This window comes from Rhinolophus sinicus, linkage group LG13, assembly GCF_036562045.2.
Source record: "Rhinolophus sinicus isolate RSC01 linkage group LG13, ASM3656204v1, whole genome shotgun sequence".
Lineage (NCBI taxonomy): Eukaryota > Metazoa > Chordata > Mammalia > Chiroptera > Rhinolophidae > Rhinolophus > Rhinolophus sinicus.
In genome coordinates, this window is record NC_133762.1 from 9,878,782 (window position 1) to 9,893,312 (window position 14,531).

Here is a 14,531-nt window from a genome sequence, read left to right on the forward strand (position 1 = left end):
TTATCGCACGCCTACTGTGTGCTGAGGGACAGAGCTCCCTAGGTATAAATTGTTTCTGTCACTGCAGCTACTTGAGGGAGGTTCTAACCATCGCGTTTCACTGGGATGGAAATGGAGCCCTAGAGGGGTTAAGCTACTTCTGCCTGAGCTCTTCCTGCTAATAAGCAGTTAGACCCGGATCTAAGCCCCACAGTCTAACTCTCACACCGGTGCCCATTCTTCCTTACACCTTCACATGCTGTTCAGCTCTATTAGGAAGGGGAAATGCGGGAAGAAAGGAGAGATTTCATTCCTTTTGAAAACGTACAACACGTGTGACCTCGGGTGTAGATTAGCTTTGCGTCCAGGGTTCCCCCTGTTTGTGGGGTCTCATAATGGCTTAAAGTTCTTTTCCTTTTCCCTGTTTCCATGCCCTTCCCTCCTCCCCAACTCAACAATCAACGTCATGTATCACTCAGCAGTCTCATCCCAAATTGGTTCGTGGTGCGTGGAGTGCTTGGATTTCTTTCCTGGGTGAGGTGTTCTTACCAGTGCTGAGGCTGGATCTTCCCGGTGAATTTTCCATTAGAAGGTCTTGAGCTGGTTTGTTTTCCAGTCTGGAATTTGGACGTGGTCTGTTAGACTGCCAGCTGGCCTGCTAGCAGCTCGGCATGGTTGCTGTGACAGCCCTTTTCTTGGCCAGCCCCCCTATTTTCCCCTCAACCACGGAATGGAGTTTTTGATTTTTCCAAGTGTGGAAAGGGGAAGAAGTAGAAAGACCACACCCACCAGTTCCACCTAAGGTAGTACATACTCTCTGAAATGCCGGGGGAGAAAATCTTTTAGAATACCCATGATTTCCAGTCTTAAAGGCAGGGCCATTCCCATAGAAAATAACCCACGCAGAAATGGTTTGGACCAAGATGAAACAAACCAAGGTCATTTTTTTCTTTAACTGAAACATGTTCAGATTAATCTGTGGGCCCAGCATCACTTTCGGTGGCATCTTCTGTGTACTTCTGTGTTGAAGGTGTTTCTTAATATGTCCATATCTACTACAAGATTGCAACCCCCCCACCCCCTCCCCACACAAACACTAAACCTCTGTTTTTATTTGGACGTTCCCTAGTACGTAGCCAAATGTCCAATAGAAAAGGTAATTTTAGGGACAAGCGATTCATGAGCTCTCCCAATGCAGTGCCTCTGACCCTTCTTCTAAGATTCCCAGCTAATAATTAACTAGTGATGAATTATTAGTTAATTTATTGATGATGCATTGTTAATTTAGATAAGAACAACTTCCTCTTCTCATTGTCTCTTATGATAATGTTATCATTAACACTCACAGACACACACACGTCCAAGCATAGGCTGCAGGAATCAAGACGGACACGGGGTAATCCCGTCCAATCCTCACTTCCCCTTCTGTGTCGACATCTTTTCCGAAACCGCCTGACACAGTCATTCAGCCTCGGCTCCCACCCTTCTGGCGAAGCCACCCTCGTTACTTCATGAGGTGGCCGGCCCGTGGCCCGCAAGCGTGGTTAGGGTGTTATTGTCAAGCTCTGCACCTTCCTCTTGGTGGGCTTTGTTCTGCGTCAGGAACAGCGCGCAGCAGGACTGCACCCGCCCTCGGACGGTCTTCATGCTCCTCTAGCAGGCTACCTGCATGTCGTGTGTCCACTGCTGTGACCTCACTACCGTGCACGCATTTTTGTGTATGTGTTTTAATTTAAATGCTATGTAGGAACAGACACAGTCCTGTGGGTGTGGTTTAGCTGTCACCTAGTGACAGGAGTGTCTCCATGTTGGATTTGAGTGCTGTTAAGAGAACCTGAAAATGTTAGTGTTTGTTTGTTTGTTTGGCCATCACCTTGCATTGTCAGCTCCTCTTGAATTTGCGTTCAGCCAAAACCCCCAGGTGGAGTTCTCATGAGCTCCTGGGTCGTGAGCTCCTATGTCCCTCATCTGTCACCTACAGATTTGATATTCACGCAACAATGTCCAAATCACACGTAAAAATGCTAACTAGAATGGACATGTTTCACTCCTAACTTCAAAACTTCTTAAAGGAGGCTGGTATCTACCTACTGTTGACTTTCTTTGGGTTCTTGGTTTCACCAGATACAAATATTTCTAACACTGCTGGTACCAGATCACGTGTCCCTTTTGTTTATAAAGTTAATAGAAAGAATGGGTTAATACCTTGCTGATGTTACTATTCTGAGTCTTTAGAATTCCTAGCAATGCAATGTTTCTGTCAAGGCCTCTCCACCTGGTTCACCAGGGTCCCTGTCCTCACTATTGAACTGCAAACCAGCATCTCCATGATACATTTTTCTTCTTCAGCACGTTGTTCTCCCAGTGTCAGCTCTATTTAGGTACTAGAAGTTCACTAATTATGTTTCTGTTATTATTCAATAGAACCCGTAGTTTAATACACTGATGTGTTTGTTAAATGCTTCCCCTTTGTCTTTTATCTCAATATTTTGATAAAATAAGTTTCCGGAAAGCAGACAAAACAGACATTAGCCACAAACCCTATCGCATAGTTTCCTAATGAAGGACTTCTGATTTTGACAGCAAAAGAAAAAATTTTTTCTAACTACCATTAGGAAAAGATTTTATCTTTTTGTACCTATGGTTTATGTAGCAAACTCAGGGCTGTTGTGTAATAACTATCAGCCTAGAATCGGAGTACCAGAGCTGAAAGCTACTAATGTGTGTTCTTTACAGCTTAATATTAGACGGACGGGAGACGGGAAGGGGAGGGAGGGACGCTGGTTAATTTGAAAGGCTGATTGCTGGAATGAAAAGAAACTGATTGATTTTTTTTTTTAAAGTATTGTTGAATGAATTTTGTTTTCCAGAATGTGAAAACTTCCTGGATGTTGGACTGGGCGGAGAGTGTGCTTCCAAACAGGGTGTGCTTAAGAGAGAGTCTGGGAGTGATTCTGACCTCTTTCACTCACCCAGTGAAGACAGCGTTATCTTCTCCAAGGTACGGTTTGCCTCAGTGTGTGCTTCCCGTTAGTGAGCTGTGATCCTGCCCGCCTTCCAGGGCTTCTCTCAATGCATATGTGATCTTACAGACGGGTAAAGGTGCCCTCTCGGAGAAGGACGCTCCAGGTTTCTGAGGGCTTAGAAAAAGGCATTGGCCACTTGATTTTCTGCAGAGTTCTGGCTGGTGACATGCAGCTTTAATGCTCATATTGAAGCCTGAAGGAATGGAAGTTCCCCTGGTGTGAATTAAATCAGAGGACAATGAGTCCTTTTCAGTGGGCAGGAAGGACCGCAGCTCAGACGACATGATGTCATGTGTGTAAGCTAACCAGAGAGTCATTTCTGATTAATGCGTTTAGGCCTGAAGCTCACTGCTGAGCTCGGTGATGTTACGCTGCTTCCTTGGAGCTTTCTAGAGCTCTACTAGGGAACCCAAGCTTTCTCTCCAGTGAAAAGCCAGGCCTCTACATGTGAATCACATCATGTTTTCATATAATTTGAGGTCCTCTGAGAGGGTGGAAGTGGGGGCGGCTTGCTTTCTTTTACTTATGTTTGTACCTAGTTGCAGCGAGTTCTGTTTTGTTTTCTCAGAGGAATAGAGGGCTTTCCCACAGCAGGATCAGCAAAGAGTTGTCAGTTTTGTGCCACAAGTGATTGTCTTAATAGCCAGCGGGTGAAGGGGCAGACCCATTGTGGCAGCTGTGAAGACTTCGGAGAGGTGATGGGAGCAGTTGTGTTAGTGGGTGACTGCATTCTTCAAGACAGTGAGACGATGCTAAAAAGTTAAAAGTTATGATGGAAGAACGGAGACTTGCGTTCTGGGGTTCCGGTCCAGAATGTGTTTCAGCCTCTGTGAAGGTACCTTCAGACACTTGCATTTTTGTCCACATAGCTCTTGTGTGTCCATCTGGCCTTCCTGAGCCGTTCTCCACGTGTGCCTTTTCTACCTCGTGCTCATTATCTTCTAGAGGCCTTGGAAAGATTGATGGGCCTCACGAGTCCTGTCACCATTACTCACGGTGGACTCACTGTCTCAGGGGCTTCTGTAAAGGGAAAAACCCACACACTGGGAAGGCCTGTCCTTCTCTGAAGTTGTTTAGGAAAGAGGGAAGCTAATTGGGTTTTTAGATAAATAACAATTTGGGTAATTTCCACTGTGATGTTGAGGCTTTCGTTGTAAGGCCTGCTAAAGGACCCCCCTCATCCCACCCTGACCCCCCTCCAAAGAGGCATCTCTCTGAAAATACCGGGGCTGTCAAAAAAATGTATACACATGACTTGTATTCATCTTTTGTTATCGTATATATTGAGTATATATATACAATTTTAGTACAGTTTTTTTCCTTTCTTAAAATGTGCATGCATTTTTTTGGCACCCTCTGTATATTGCTTTTGTCTGAGATAAATAGATTAGATCATATCTCTAAGTTCCAGCTTTAAATTTGAATCATTGATAATCACTGAATACATACGTCATGCTCAGTTAAACATTTCTGTATGTTTGAAAATTTTCATAGTAAAAAACTTCTTCAAAATTGAAAGGTCTTCATTACGAAACGCTTGCTACCTCCTAGGGGCATGACTGCTTGTCTCTGAATGTTACCACCTCTGCAGAATGGTAGTTACTTCTGCTCAATGAGTGGAATGATTTTCCTTCCTAAGCAGAATTAGAATTTCCTATATTTTAGAATACCTTCTTGTCCCAACTGCCAAAAGCGTTTAGGAGGATGTTCGTAGCAGTGGCTGGTGCTGGATTTACCAGTTTCTACAGGACGACTAGATAGGTACAATTTTTTAAAGTTGAAGCGTACTCCCCAGATTAGGCTTTACCTGCATTTCATACCGGAGTGCCTCAGGAAAACCTGAAATGGTGGTGTACTTTCACCTCTTCACACACACCCGAGACTGTCGAGTGGCCTCTTGGAGACCCAGAGGGTTCTTCCTCTTAGTATTTCCACTCCACCCAAATTTGAGAGCAAGAGAGGTTTTGCAATAAATGTTTTCTCTGGCATTACTAAAAGCAAGGGTGTACGTATGGAAGGAAAAGGATACAGACAGGATAATATTTACAGAGAGCAAACTATACACTAGGCATCGAACTGAATTTTTTACATAGGTGATTGCATTCCGTGTTCCCAGCAACCCTGCACGGTGGGTGGTTTTATCCTGCTTGTACTCCGGAGGAAACGGAGGCTCTGATTGGTCAAGAAGTTTACTCAGAATTACTCGGCTGGTAACAGAATTGAGACTTGTACCTAAGCCTGACTCTAAAATCCTTTCATTTTCTGTTAGTTTTCAGTCTCCCAACACCGTCTTTAATTGCCAGTGATTTATATAGAAGCATAGCAGTGGCAGACCGGCCATGCGCTGCTCCCTTCAGAGTCTTCCTCGGTGGTCATCCCCACAACATGTGCTGAGAATTGTCAGACTGTCCCAGAGTTTCTTCCCAGGCTCCAGCCCTCCTGTGAAACAGAATCTGTGGGCAGGGCATTGCGACATCCTTCTCTGTGAGCCATGAGTGCTGCGTTAGGTCACTTCCTGTGCCTCTGGCCTCACAGAGGTCCCTTTAACAGCCTGCAATGTTTGTCATGACTTTCTGCCTTAACCTTATATTTCCATTCAGTATGACTCCTGGGAAATATGACTCTTTGGTGAGTGTTAGGAGGCTCCTGTTTAGTCTTACGGATATTTGCTGGTTCCGAAGTTCTTTCCTTTCCATAGATCAGCAGCATAAATTTTGGATTTTGTTTTTAGAGTGAGAAGAGATCCTGAGATTCTTTAGGCACTACCTAAGAAAGAAAGTATGATAATAAAATACACGATCTAGGCCACCCTGTGATACAAAAGGATAATTAAAGTCCACAGAAAATACTAACAGTGGCTGCCCCTTTTCTTAAAGAGAGATAAAATATAGCCCTTACACCGTGGTTTTTTCTCCAGTTGTAAGATGTATGCACAGTTGATGAAGAGAATAGTAGTAATTCCTCTAAGATGCTAAACCTGAAAGGAGTTTATCTTCTATTTCATATGCTGCAGTTTGCTCTCAAGTACTGGATCACCACACCAAAAATCTACCGTTCATTATTGAATCTGTTAGGGATAAAAATACATTTTTAGAATCCAAATTAGAAAAACAATCATGCACGACTATTAAAATTATTATAGTTTCAGAACTGTGCAACAGGTAATGCTTGCTATCATCTAACTAACATCTCCCCATTTCCCCCAGCCCTCCAGCCACTATTCTGCTGTTAGTGTGAGTTCAACGTTTCTAGGGTCCACATATAAGTGAGATCGTGCAGTATTTGTCTTTCTGTGTCTGGCTATTTCACTTAGCATGATGCTCTCAAGGTCCATCCATGTTGTTGCAAATGACAGAATTTCCTTATTTTTTAAGCTTGACTAATGTTTTCTACATCCAGTCATGTCTCAATGGACGCTTAGGATGTTTTAATATCTTGGCTACTGTAAATAGTGCTGGGAACATGGAAGTGCAGTTGTCACTTCAAGATAATTGTCACTTTATTTCCTTTGGATGTATACCCAGGAGTGAGTGTGTGTGTGTGTGTGTGTGTGTGTGTGTGTGTGTGTGTGTGTCTGTGTCTGTGTGTGTCTGTGTTTCTGGTCTTAAAGCAGACAGCTAAAACATAATTCTCTGCTAAATAAAAGCTGGGTTTCTTTCCCTTAAGCTGCAGTATCGAGTCATTTCCCAATTGGGAAGAGCTAATATGTAAGAAGAATGTGATAAATGGATAATGAAGCTTGAACTCAGAGCTTTCATTTCTTTTGAATCCTTGCTTGTGTGTTTTAGAACAGGCTCGTCACATTATGCTTTATCGATGCCCATTCTGTCTGTCCCTTGGCATTGTTCTGAGAATGAGAAATTTAGGCAGCTTAAGGATGAGTGTTTTGGTTTCCTAGGGCCGCTGTAACAAATGACCATAGATCTGGTGGCTTGAAACAACATGAAGTTATTCTCTCACAGGTCTAAAGGCCAGAGGTCCTGGAAAGCAATGTGTCACAGGCACTCCTTTCCTCCAGGAGTTGCTGTAGGAGCTTCTCCTCCCTGCCTCTCTCCAGCTTCTGGTGCTTGCTGGCCGGCGGCCCTTGGCGTCCTCGGCTTGTACACACATCACTCCACTCTCTGCCTCCGTCTTCACACGGCCTTCTCCCCTTCTTAGAAGGACAGTTCTCCTATTGGGTTTGAGATCACCCTTCTCTAAGACCCCGCTTTAGCTAATTACATCTGCAGAGACCCAATTTCCAAATAAAGTCACAGTCTGAGAAGGACGTGAATTTGAGGAAGACACTGTGCAACCCAGTACAGTGAGAAAGCTGAGGCATCGTCTGAAGTTGGCATTCAAGACCATCTGCCTTTTCCGTCTCTGTGCAGAGTGGCCCCATGAAAAGAAACCCATTAGGATGCTCAGGTCAATCCCCACTTAACTTCAAAACAATAGTGGATAATTTGATACTGAAACAGTACCTGCCCTATGTGCTAATCGACTTGCTAAAGCACACAGTCGCTTTATTTTGTACTGAGCTCCGAAGTAGGGGACGAGGACGTTTCTGAGGCTGACTTTGCGATCTCCTCCTTACAGGGTTTTGGAAAGATGATGAAGGTGAAGCAGGGCAGTTGTAGTTGAAATCAAGCTGGGTTCACATCTTACTTCTGCTGCTCACTGCTTGTGCCTACACTTGGGAGAGCCCCTTAGACGATGGGGCCTCAGTTTCCTCACTGGCTCGCGAGGTCCTCGCACTTTCCCTCTCAGTCTCATTCCTCATGCCAGATGTAAGAAGCAAACAACCTAGGAAACTAACTGGGTGCTGGAGTGGAGGGGGCGCTTCTATGAGCTGGCGAGATCCAGCCCGAAGTGTACAAAGAATGCTTTGAGAAGGTAGCGTGCTTTCAAAGTATTATGTTAAACCTTTGAAGAGATTCTCCTACTAGTACAGGACTTGTTTTCTATTCCAAAGGTAAAAGGGCTCAGTAGTTCTCATTTCTTAAATCTTTCTGGAGGAACTCTAAGTTTCTCAACTCTTAATGAAAACGTGGAGTAAACTGCCTAATTAGAAAAACACCATGAAGAAGGAAAAACATCACAGAAAGCCTTTCCCTGTTTCCTGCTCCCTGTTCTATAAAAATGCAAAATAAAGATACTGAGACAGTACAGAGCCCACATCTGTAACTGACAGTGTGATCATGTGTCTGTCAGACACTTCTCTTTGGATAAATTTATGTTTTGGATGCTTGGAAGCTGTTTTTTCTTTCATCCATCAAATTATGAGTTCCTGGTATCTTTCAGCAAAATGGAGAATGTCAGGTGACGGGTCGAAATCGCACAGTTCCTGGTAGGCTGGGGAAGAGCGCCGTCTCTGTATGAAAGACCCTGTTGCCAGGACCGAATCATTTTAGGTACAATTTGGCTTGACAACACTCAGTCAGTTCTCAGTGAAACGAGAGGAAAAAAAAAAAAGGATAGATTGCTTCCATTTAAGTATTTGTGGCCAGAATTTGGGCATTTGTGGCAGACGTTAGGTGGGTTCACAAACGTTTCGATGTTTTTGAAAAGGCCACTAAAAACCCTCACAGACTTGCTTTTGGAATTTAACCTCAGCACATGGTTCTTATAGCCAAGCAGACAACCTTGTTTTAGTGAAAACTTGTGAAGGAAAAAACAAAATTAAACCTAACATGATATGAATTTAGTGTTTGACTCCAGAAACCCCAGGGGAAATATGGAGGGGCTCCCTTTGTTTCACTTGATGATATTGACTGACAGAATTGACCTGACTTGGATTTTTTTCCCTCGGTACAAAAGAAAAAATTATGTACGTCTAGTACCTCTAGTAAGAGGGTAGGAAGAGTGTAGACCTAGGACGTACCTTTACTGGAGGCTGTTGGCATCCAACTGGCGTCATGCTTTAAGAACGAAATCTGTGTTTGAAGTCGACTCGGTCCTGCCCAGCCTCCCCCATGAGGCTGTTGGCTGGATCAGGGACAGCGGAGGCTGTGTGCTGGGTCCTGCTTCTCCACTGGATGTAATATGTGCTTTCTCCCCGTTACAGCCCGAGGAAGAGCAGTCAGTCTGCGATGTCACTGGATCCAGTTCTTCCACCGATGACACAGCATCCCTGGATCGACATTCTTCTCATGGCAGCGATGTGTCCCTCCCCCAGATTTCAAATCTGAACAGGTCCAGAGACCAGCAATGTCTCAATGGCTTCTACAGCCATGGGGTGGGAGCTGAGGGTCGGGAGAGTGAGAGTGAACCCGCCGGCTCAGGTGACGTGGAAGAGGAGGAGATGGACAGCATCACCGAAGTGCCTGCCAACTGCTCCGTCCTGAGGAGCTCCATGCGCTCTCTGTCCCCTTTTCGGAGGCACAGCTGGGGGCCCGGGAAGAATGCAGCCAGTGATGGAGAAATGAACCACCGGAGGTGAGATGGCTGGCGGGCTGCTGTTTAATCTCTCTGTGTCTGCTTGTTTTTGAGAAGTTTCGGATTTGGGGTTCTTGTGGTAAGAGGTTTGCAGAGACACCATGGCACAAGAGAACAGAATAGGCTTTGGAATCAGGAAAACCTGTGTTCAGACTCCAGCTCTAGATCTTGTTCCGGAGAGAACCTTGGGCAAGTTACTTGGCCGCTTCTGAGCTTTAATTTTCTCATCTGTAAAATACCTGCCTTTCAGAATATTTGTCATAATAAGTGTTACAGGAGAAATATGTCACATAGAAGGTGTTTAATAAATGGTAACATTTGCCCAGGCCAGATTTGTTAATGGAATTCACAGATTAGAAAACATTGGAGGGAATAGTTGGTCAGTTTCGAATTAAGACATATACATGAAATCTTAGTCTCAACACGTATAAGTTTTCCAAAATGCTTCACAGGCATCGCCATCTGTGTCTAATGCAGAAAGTTTTTACAAAGTCTGAATTACCAGTATTTAATCCTCAAGAGAGCATAAGAATCATTGAATATCATTAAATTGTTGGGATTTTTCCACGTATCATCCAGTCTCTCATAACTGTGACCAGTCGCAGACCTTGAGAACTTCGGGTCGGAAGCAGTCTGTAAAAAGATAAGTTGGATGTGGCTTCTGACCGTTGGCTTCTTGGATTAATTCAGGTGGATGGTTTCAGCTCTGAGGATCAGGTACCATGACGCCTCCTGCATGCACAGACGCGTGCTTACTCCACAGCTCCTTTCTGAGGGAGGGAGGCAGCGAGGGGAGGGCGCTGACAGTTGCTTGCAAACAATTGATGTCGATAGACCACCTCGCTGGAGCACCTACTGCTTTAAAGAAAGAAAAAAATTCCTTGACCTTATAATATTGTGGCTCGGATTTCATAGCTGAAAGGACGTGTAATCTGATCACATTACTCATTCATTTATTCTTTTATTCAGCCAGCATTTATTGAGCACCCCCTGTATGCCAGGCATTTCTGGGTCCTGGAGACACAGGTGAACGAGGCAGAGTCCCTGCCTTCACGGAGCTCACCTTACACTTCCCTAATTTGCTGCGCTTTGACGCCCGTAATAACACATTTCTCATGTAATGTTCCAGTCCTCTCCATGAGTCAGGTGGTGTTACCCCCGTTTGTGCAGATAAGACTGACGCACACCATTCATTCATATCGCTCACCCAAGGCCGGTAGAATCCTGGTTTCCTGTCTCCTAGTCAAGTGCTGGTGCTACGATTCATGTTACTCCACGGTGGCATTCAGGATGCTAACCTTAAAAATAAGGACCTGCTTTATCTGCTGGCTCGTTTTTGTCTACATTGGAGCCTCGATTATATGAAAAGTAATTTCCAAAAGCTTTCCTTCCCAGCTTGATATGAACACATGCTGTACTTTTTTTTTTTTTGTCTTAGCATTCACACCAATAGAAAAAACAAGGATGTAGGAAATGATCCTTAGAGCCAGAATTCAGTTCCTGAAGCAAGAATAGATCCTTGACGTACTTGTCTTCAATGAGAACAGCGTCAAGAAACGAGGGTTGATTTTATATGGAATCCATTTTTCTTTGTAACCCACGTGAATGTGGACCCGTTTGCCATGACTTTGATTTCAGAGCTAAATGTGACTTTTATGGATCGTGTAACTCAGGTGAGAAAATTGAAGCTCAGATGAAAGGATTTGCCCAAGGTTATGTGGTGACCTTACAACTGAACTAAGACTAGGACCCTTATGAGCTAAGCTGTTTATATTTTCAACCTATTAATATGATGGAATCTCCTAGGTGAGCTTCGCATTAAGGGTTACCTAGCCCCACTATCCCAATACCTCTGGAGATAATGGAATGCGAGTCAGGTTCCATGTTCATTAGTTTGGCTAATTCTTACAGTATTGCCTGCATATAGTATAAAGTATTTTAAAGAATACTTTAAAGTATTCAGAGAAGCCTTGTAACGTTTTGAATAGCCTTTGTTTTTTTTCTGATCCTTTTACGTTTGTGATTTAATCAACCTCATTCCTTATTGTCTGATGAAATCCTTGGAGCAAGGAGGGAGCAAAGCAGCCCTGCACAGGAATTGTCAGGCCTTTTCGGTTGACATTTTTCCTTATTCCACATTCTTTCATCCCCTGACTTCCTGTGCTGTTTCTCTTCCCAGTGTGACGTCTGTATGTTTCATGCGTTCGTGTCCATTTTGTTTCACCTCGGCACTGACTTCTTTATCACCATTCATTTTCAGTTCAATGCGAGTTCTTGGGGATGTTGTCAGGAGACCTCCCATTCATAGGAGAAGGTACAGAGTTCACTGCTTTGATGGACTAACCATGTTGCCTCTGAGCATATACTAACACGCCTCTCCTTTTCCTGCTTACTCCATGATTGAACAGTCTGTCTTTAAGTTTTAAAATGTCACGTCTGCTTCAGGCAAGTAAAACATAGGTGCTTATTCATTGCTGATGTCCATTCCATATGAAATGGTTGCTTGAATTGGAAGTTTTTTCCTATTCTACTTTAAATATTTTTTTTTTTTTTATATTTTTTCCATCTGGCACTTGTTGATTTTCAGATCACTTTGATAACAGGGCCTCCCCAACTTTCTCTAGGAGATTTCAAAGAAATGTTTATATTGTGCCTGTCTAAATGGACCCGAGAGAGTACTTTTTCTGTCTTTCCAAAACAAGGGGGAAGGAACCAGAAATAGGTGTGTGATCATGCACACGGGCCCCACAATATTTTCAACACATTCCTTGATAATTTTCTGAAAGTGTTTATTCCTAGGCCAGTTTCCATTGTTGAGGTAGCCCTTCCTTAGAGCAAGGGTATCAGCTGACCTCAGTGACATTCTCAGTCTTTCAATTCTGTTAATTATTTTTTTACAGGTAAGGTTTTGAAGCTAAAACTGATTATTTAGAAGCTGAGAAGTCACTTCTAGTTAAAAAGTACTCACTTTAAATTTTTTCAAACGCTGAGTTTTTTGTTTTTTTTTACTTTTATTGTTCAGAAGTCACTCGTGACCTTTTTTGCCATTGCGTGGAAAAAACAGTTAGAAAACCCAAAAACGGTGGTTAGATTACTATTAGCGTCTCATATTAGGAGACGTTTGTAAAGAGGTATTTTTAACTATTAGTGAAGCAAACAAACAGTGATTTGTCTTTTCCAAGTGGCTGCTTCCTTTAATTCCAGATTTAAGTACAAAATCGATGAGCTCAGATAGTCTCATGAGTCTTAGACAGTCGTGACCTGGTCAAGATTTTCTTCAGGAGAACAAGTCAAACGCCTTTTTTCAGTGAAAGTATCTAAAACCTTTCTGAGATAGCTGCGTGTAGCTCTCTATTAAAGCTCTTTAGTATGAATTTCTTAACCCCAGGCCCTTAGTGACCCTGGAAGACGACAAGTTTATGATGTGACCCGAGTTAGCCTGTAGCTACAGGCGCCACAGCACCCATGGCAGTGTGACGCTTAGTCACATTCTGTGGGAAGGGCGTGAGGTAGACTTTTAAATGTAGTAGTCAGCCTTAGCTAGTAAAAGAGAAACATCCCAACCAACAAGTATTAAAAGGCAGGGTTTTGTTTTTTTTTTTAATCTAGAACTTCCTAAATCTGAAAACAAAGCCAAAAAGCCATTAAATGTTACCCCCACGAACTGAGGAATTGAGGAAATTAGGAATGCTCTCAAAAATGCTTAGTTGTGAAAGGAGTTTTCTGCTCCAAGGAAGGGTATTTTTCGTGCCCTCTTCAATGTCCTTGAAAAGCAGTGTGCCCGTCTGTTTTCTGCCTGTTGCTATTCATTCTCTTCATCTTAAATTCCTTCCCAGTCTCATACCATTATCATTTCTGAGAGTAAAGAGATGTTTGAGTCTGTAGCAGGAGATCATTTTTATGAATGATTCTGTGGCAATATACATTCAGTTCCTGATTAACCACATTGTGTTTTTAATAAGAATTTGGCTATTTAGGGTACAGTATGCCTTTTAATTTACAGTTTGGGTATTTACAAGTAAGTTAATAATTTCAAAGAATGGACTTTGAGTCTCATGGGTGCTTGTAAACTATATCAAGGCTTGCTTCTGCTCACACAAATGCATTATAAGTTGTCTGATCTTGCTTACCAGATGGAGACGTGCCTCGGCTGTGTATTCCTACTTTCTGCTTTTGCACTTGTGAGCTTTATACTATTAATTTAATCTGATTTAAAATGTTTTACTATTTAAATTGTTTTAAAATGATATTAGAGATTTACTTTTAGAAGAGCCATGGGGGTAACTCTTATTTTTCTCCCACCATTTTCCTTGTCTCCTTTCCTCTGTCCAAAACCCCCACTTGTCAACAAAGCAAAATGAGGTGTACAAAACAAAATCCCCCCCTTTATCCATGGGGGATACGTTCCAAAACCCTCAGATAGTATCAAGCCCTATATATACTATGATTCTTCCTGTATTTGCATACCTATGACAAAGTTTATAAATTCGGCACAGTAAGAGATTAATAACAACAACTAATAATAGAACAGTTATAACAATGTGCTATTATAGAAATTATGTGAATGGCTTTGGGGCCAAGTAAAACAAGGGTGGCTTGATCAGAAGCCCTGCAGTCTCGCGGCAGTGGATCCGATCATCGCCGAGATGGCTACTAAGTGACTAGCGGGTGGGGAACATACACAGATGGAGCCGCTGGACAAAGAGATGAGTCACGTCCCCGGCGGCCTACGGAGGGGCGTACGTGATTTCATCATGCTGCTCAGAGTGGCACATACTTTAAAACTTATGACATGTTTATTTCTGGAATTTTCCGTTTAATATATTTAGACCGTGGGTAACTGAAACAACGGACAGCCAAACCGTGGACCAGGAAGGACGACTGTATCCAAGACAGGCGGGGCTTGGGGTGGCCGCAGGGCTTCCCATTTGCGAGATCGGGAGGGAACTGAGTGGTTTTACGTGCGCCCCCTTCTGCAAACAAAGGATGTCACTTAGAACTTTAAGGCCCAAAGAGGAGCAGTGTATTTTTTTAAACGATAGCTTTTGTTAATCAAAAATCCTGAACTATTAATGCAGTTCCCTTTACAAAGTAGCTTAATTGGTCGTT

At 43.1% G+C, this 14,531-nt stretch overlaps 1 protein-coding gene across 21 annotated transcripts in view; it reads left to right on the plus strand.

Annotated features, from left to right (window-relative positions):
- The window catches only part of AKAP13 (A-kinase anchoring protein 13), a 253,965-nt gene that overhangs the window by 173,054 nt on the left and 66,380 nt on the right, over positions 1-14,531 (plus strand). For 14 of the 21 annotated variants that reach the window (XM_074317388.1, XM_074317391.1, XM_074317390.1 and 11 more), the window contains 3 exons: positions 2,850-2,980; positions 9,052-9,422; positions 11,683-11,736. In XM_074317388.1, the coding sequence (XP_074173489.1) occupies positions 2,850-2,980; positions 9,052-9,422; positions 11,683-11,736 (556 nt within the window). The remainder of the gene's footprint in view (positions 1-2,849; positions 2,981-9,051; positions 9,423-11,682; positions 11,737-14,531) is intronic. The other 7 variants (XM_074317393.1, XM_074317396.1, XM_074317395.1 and 4 more) reach the window with 1 other exon arrangement.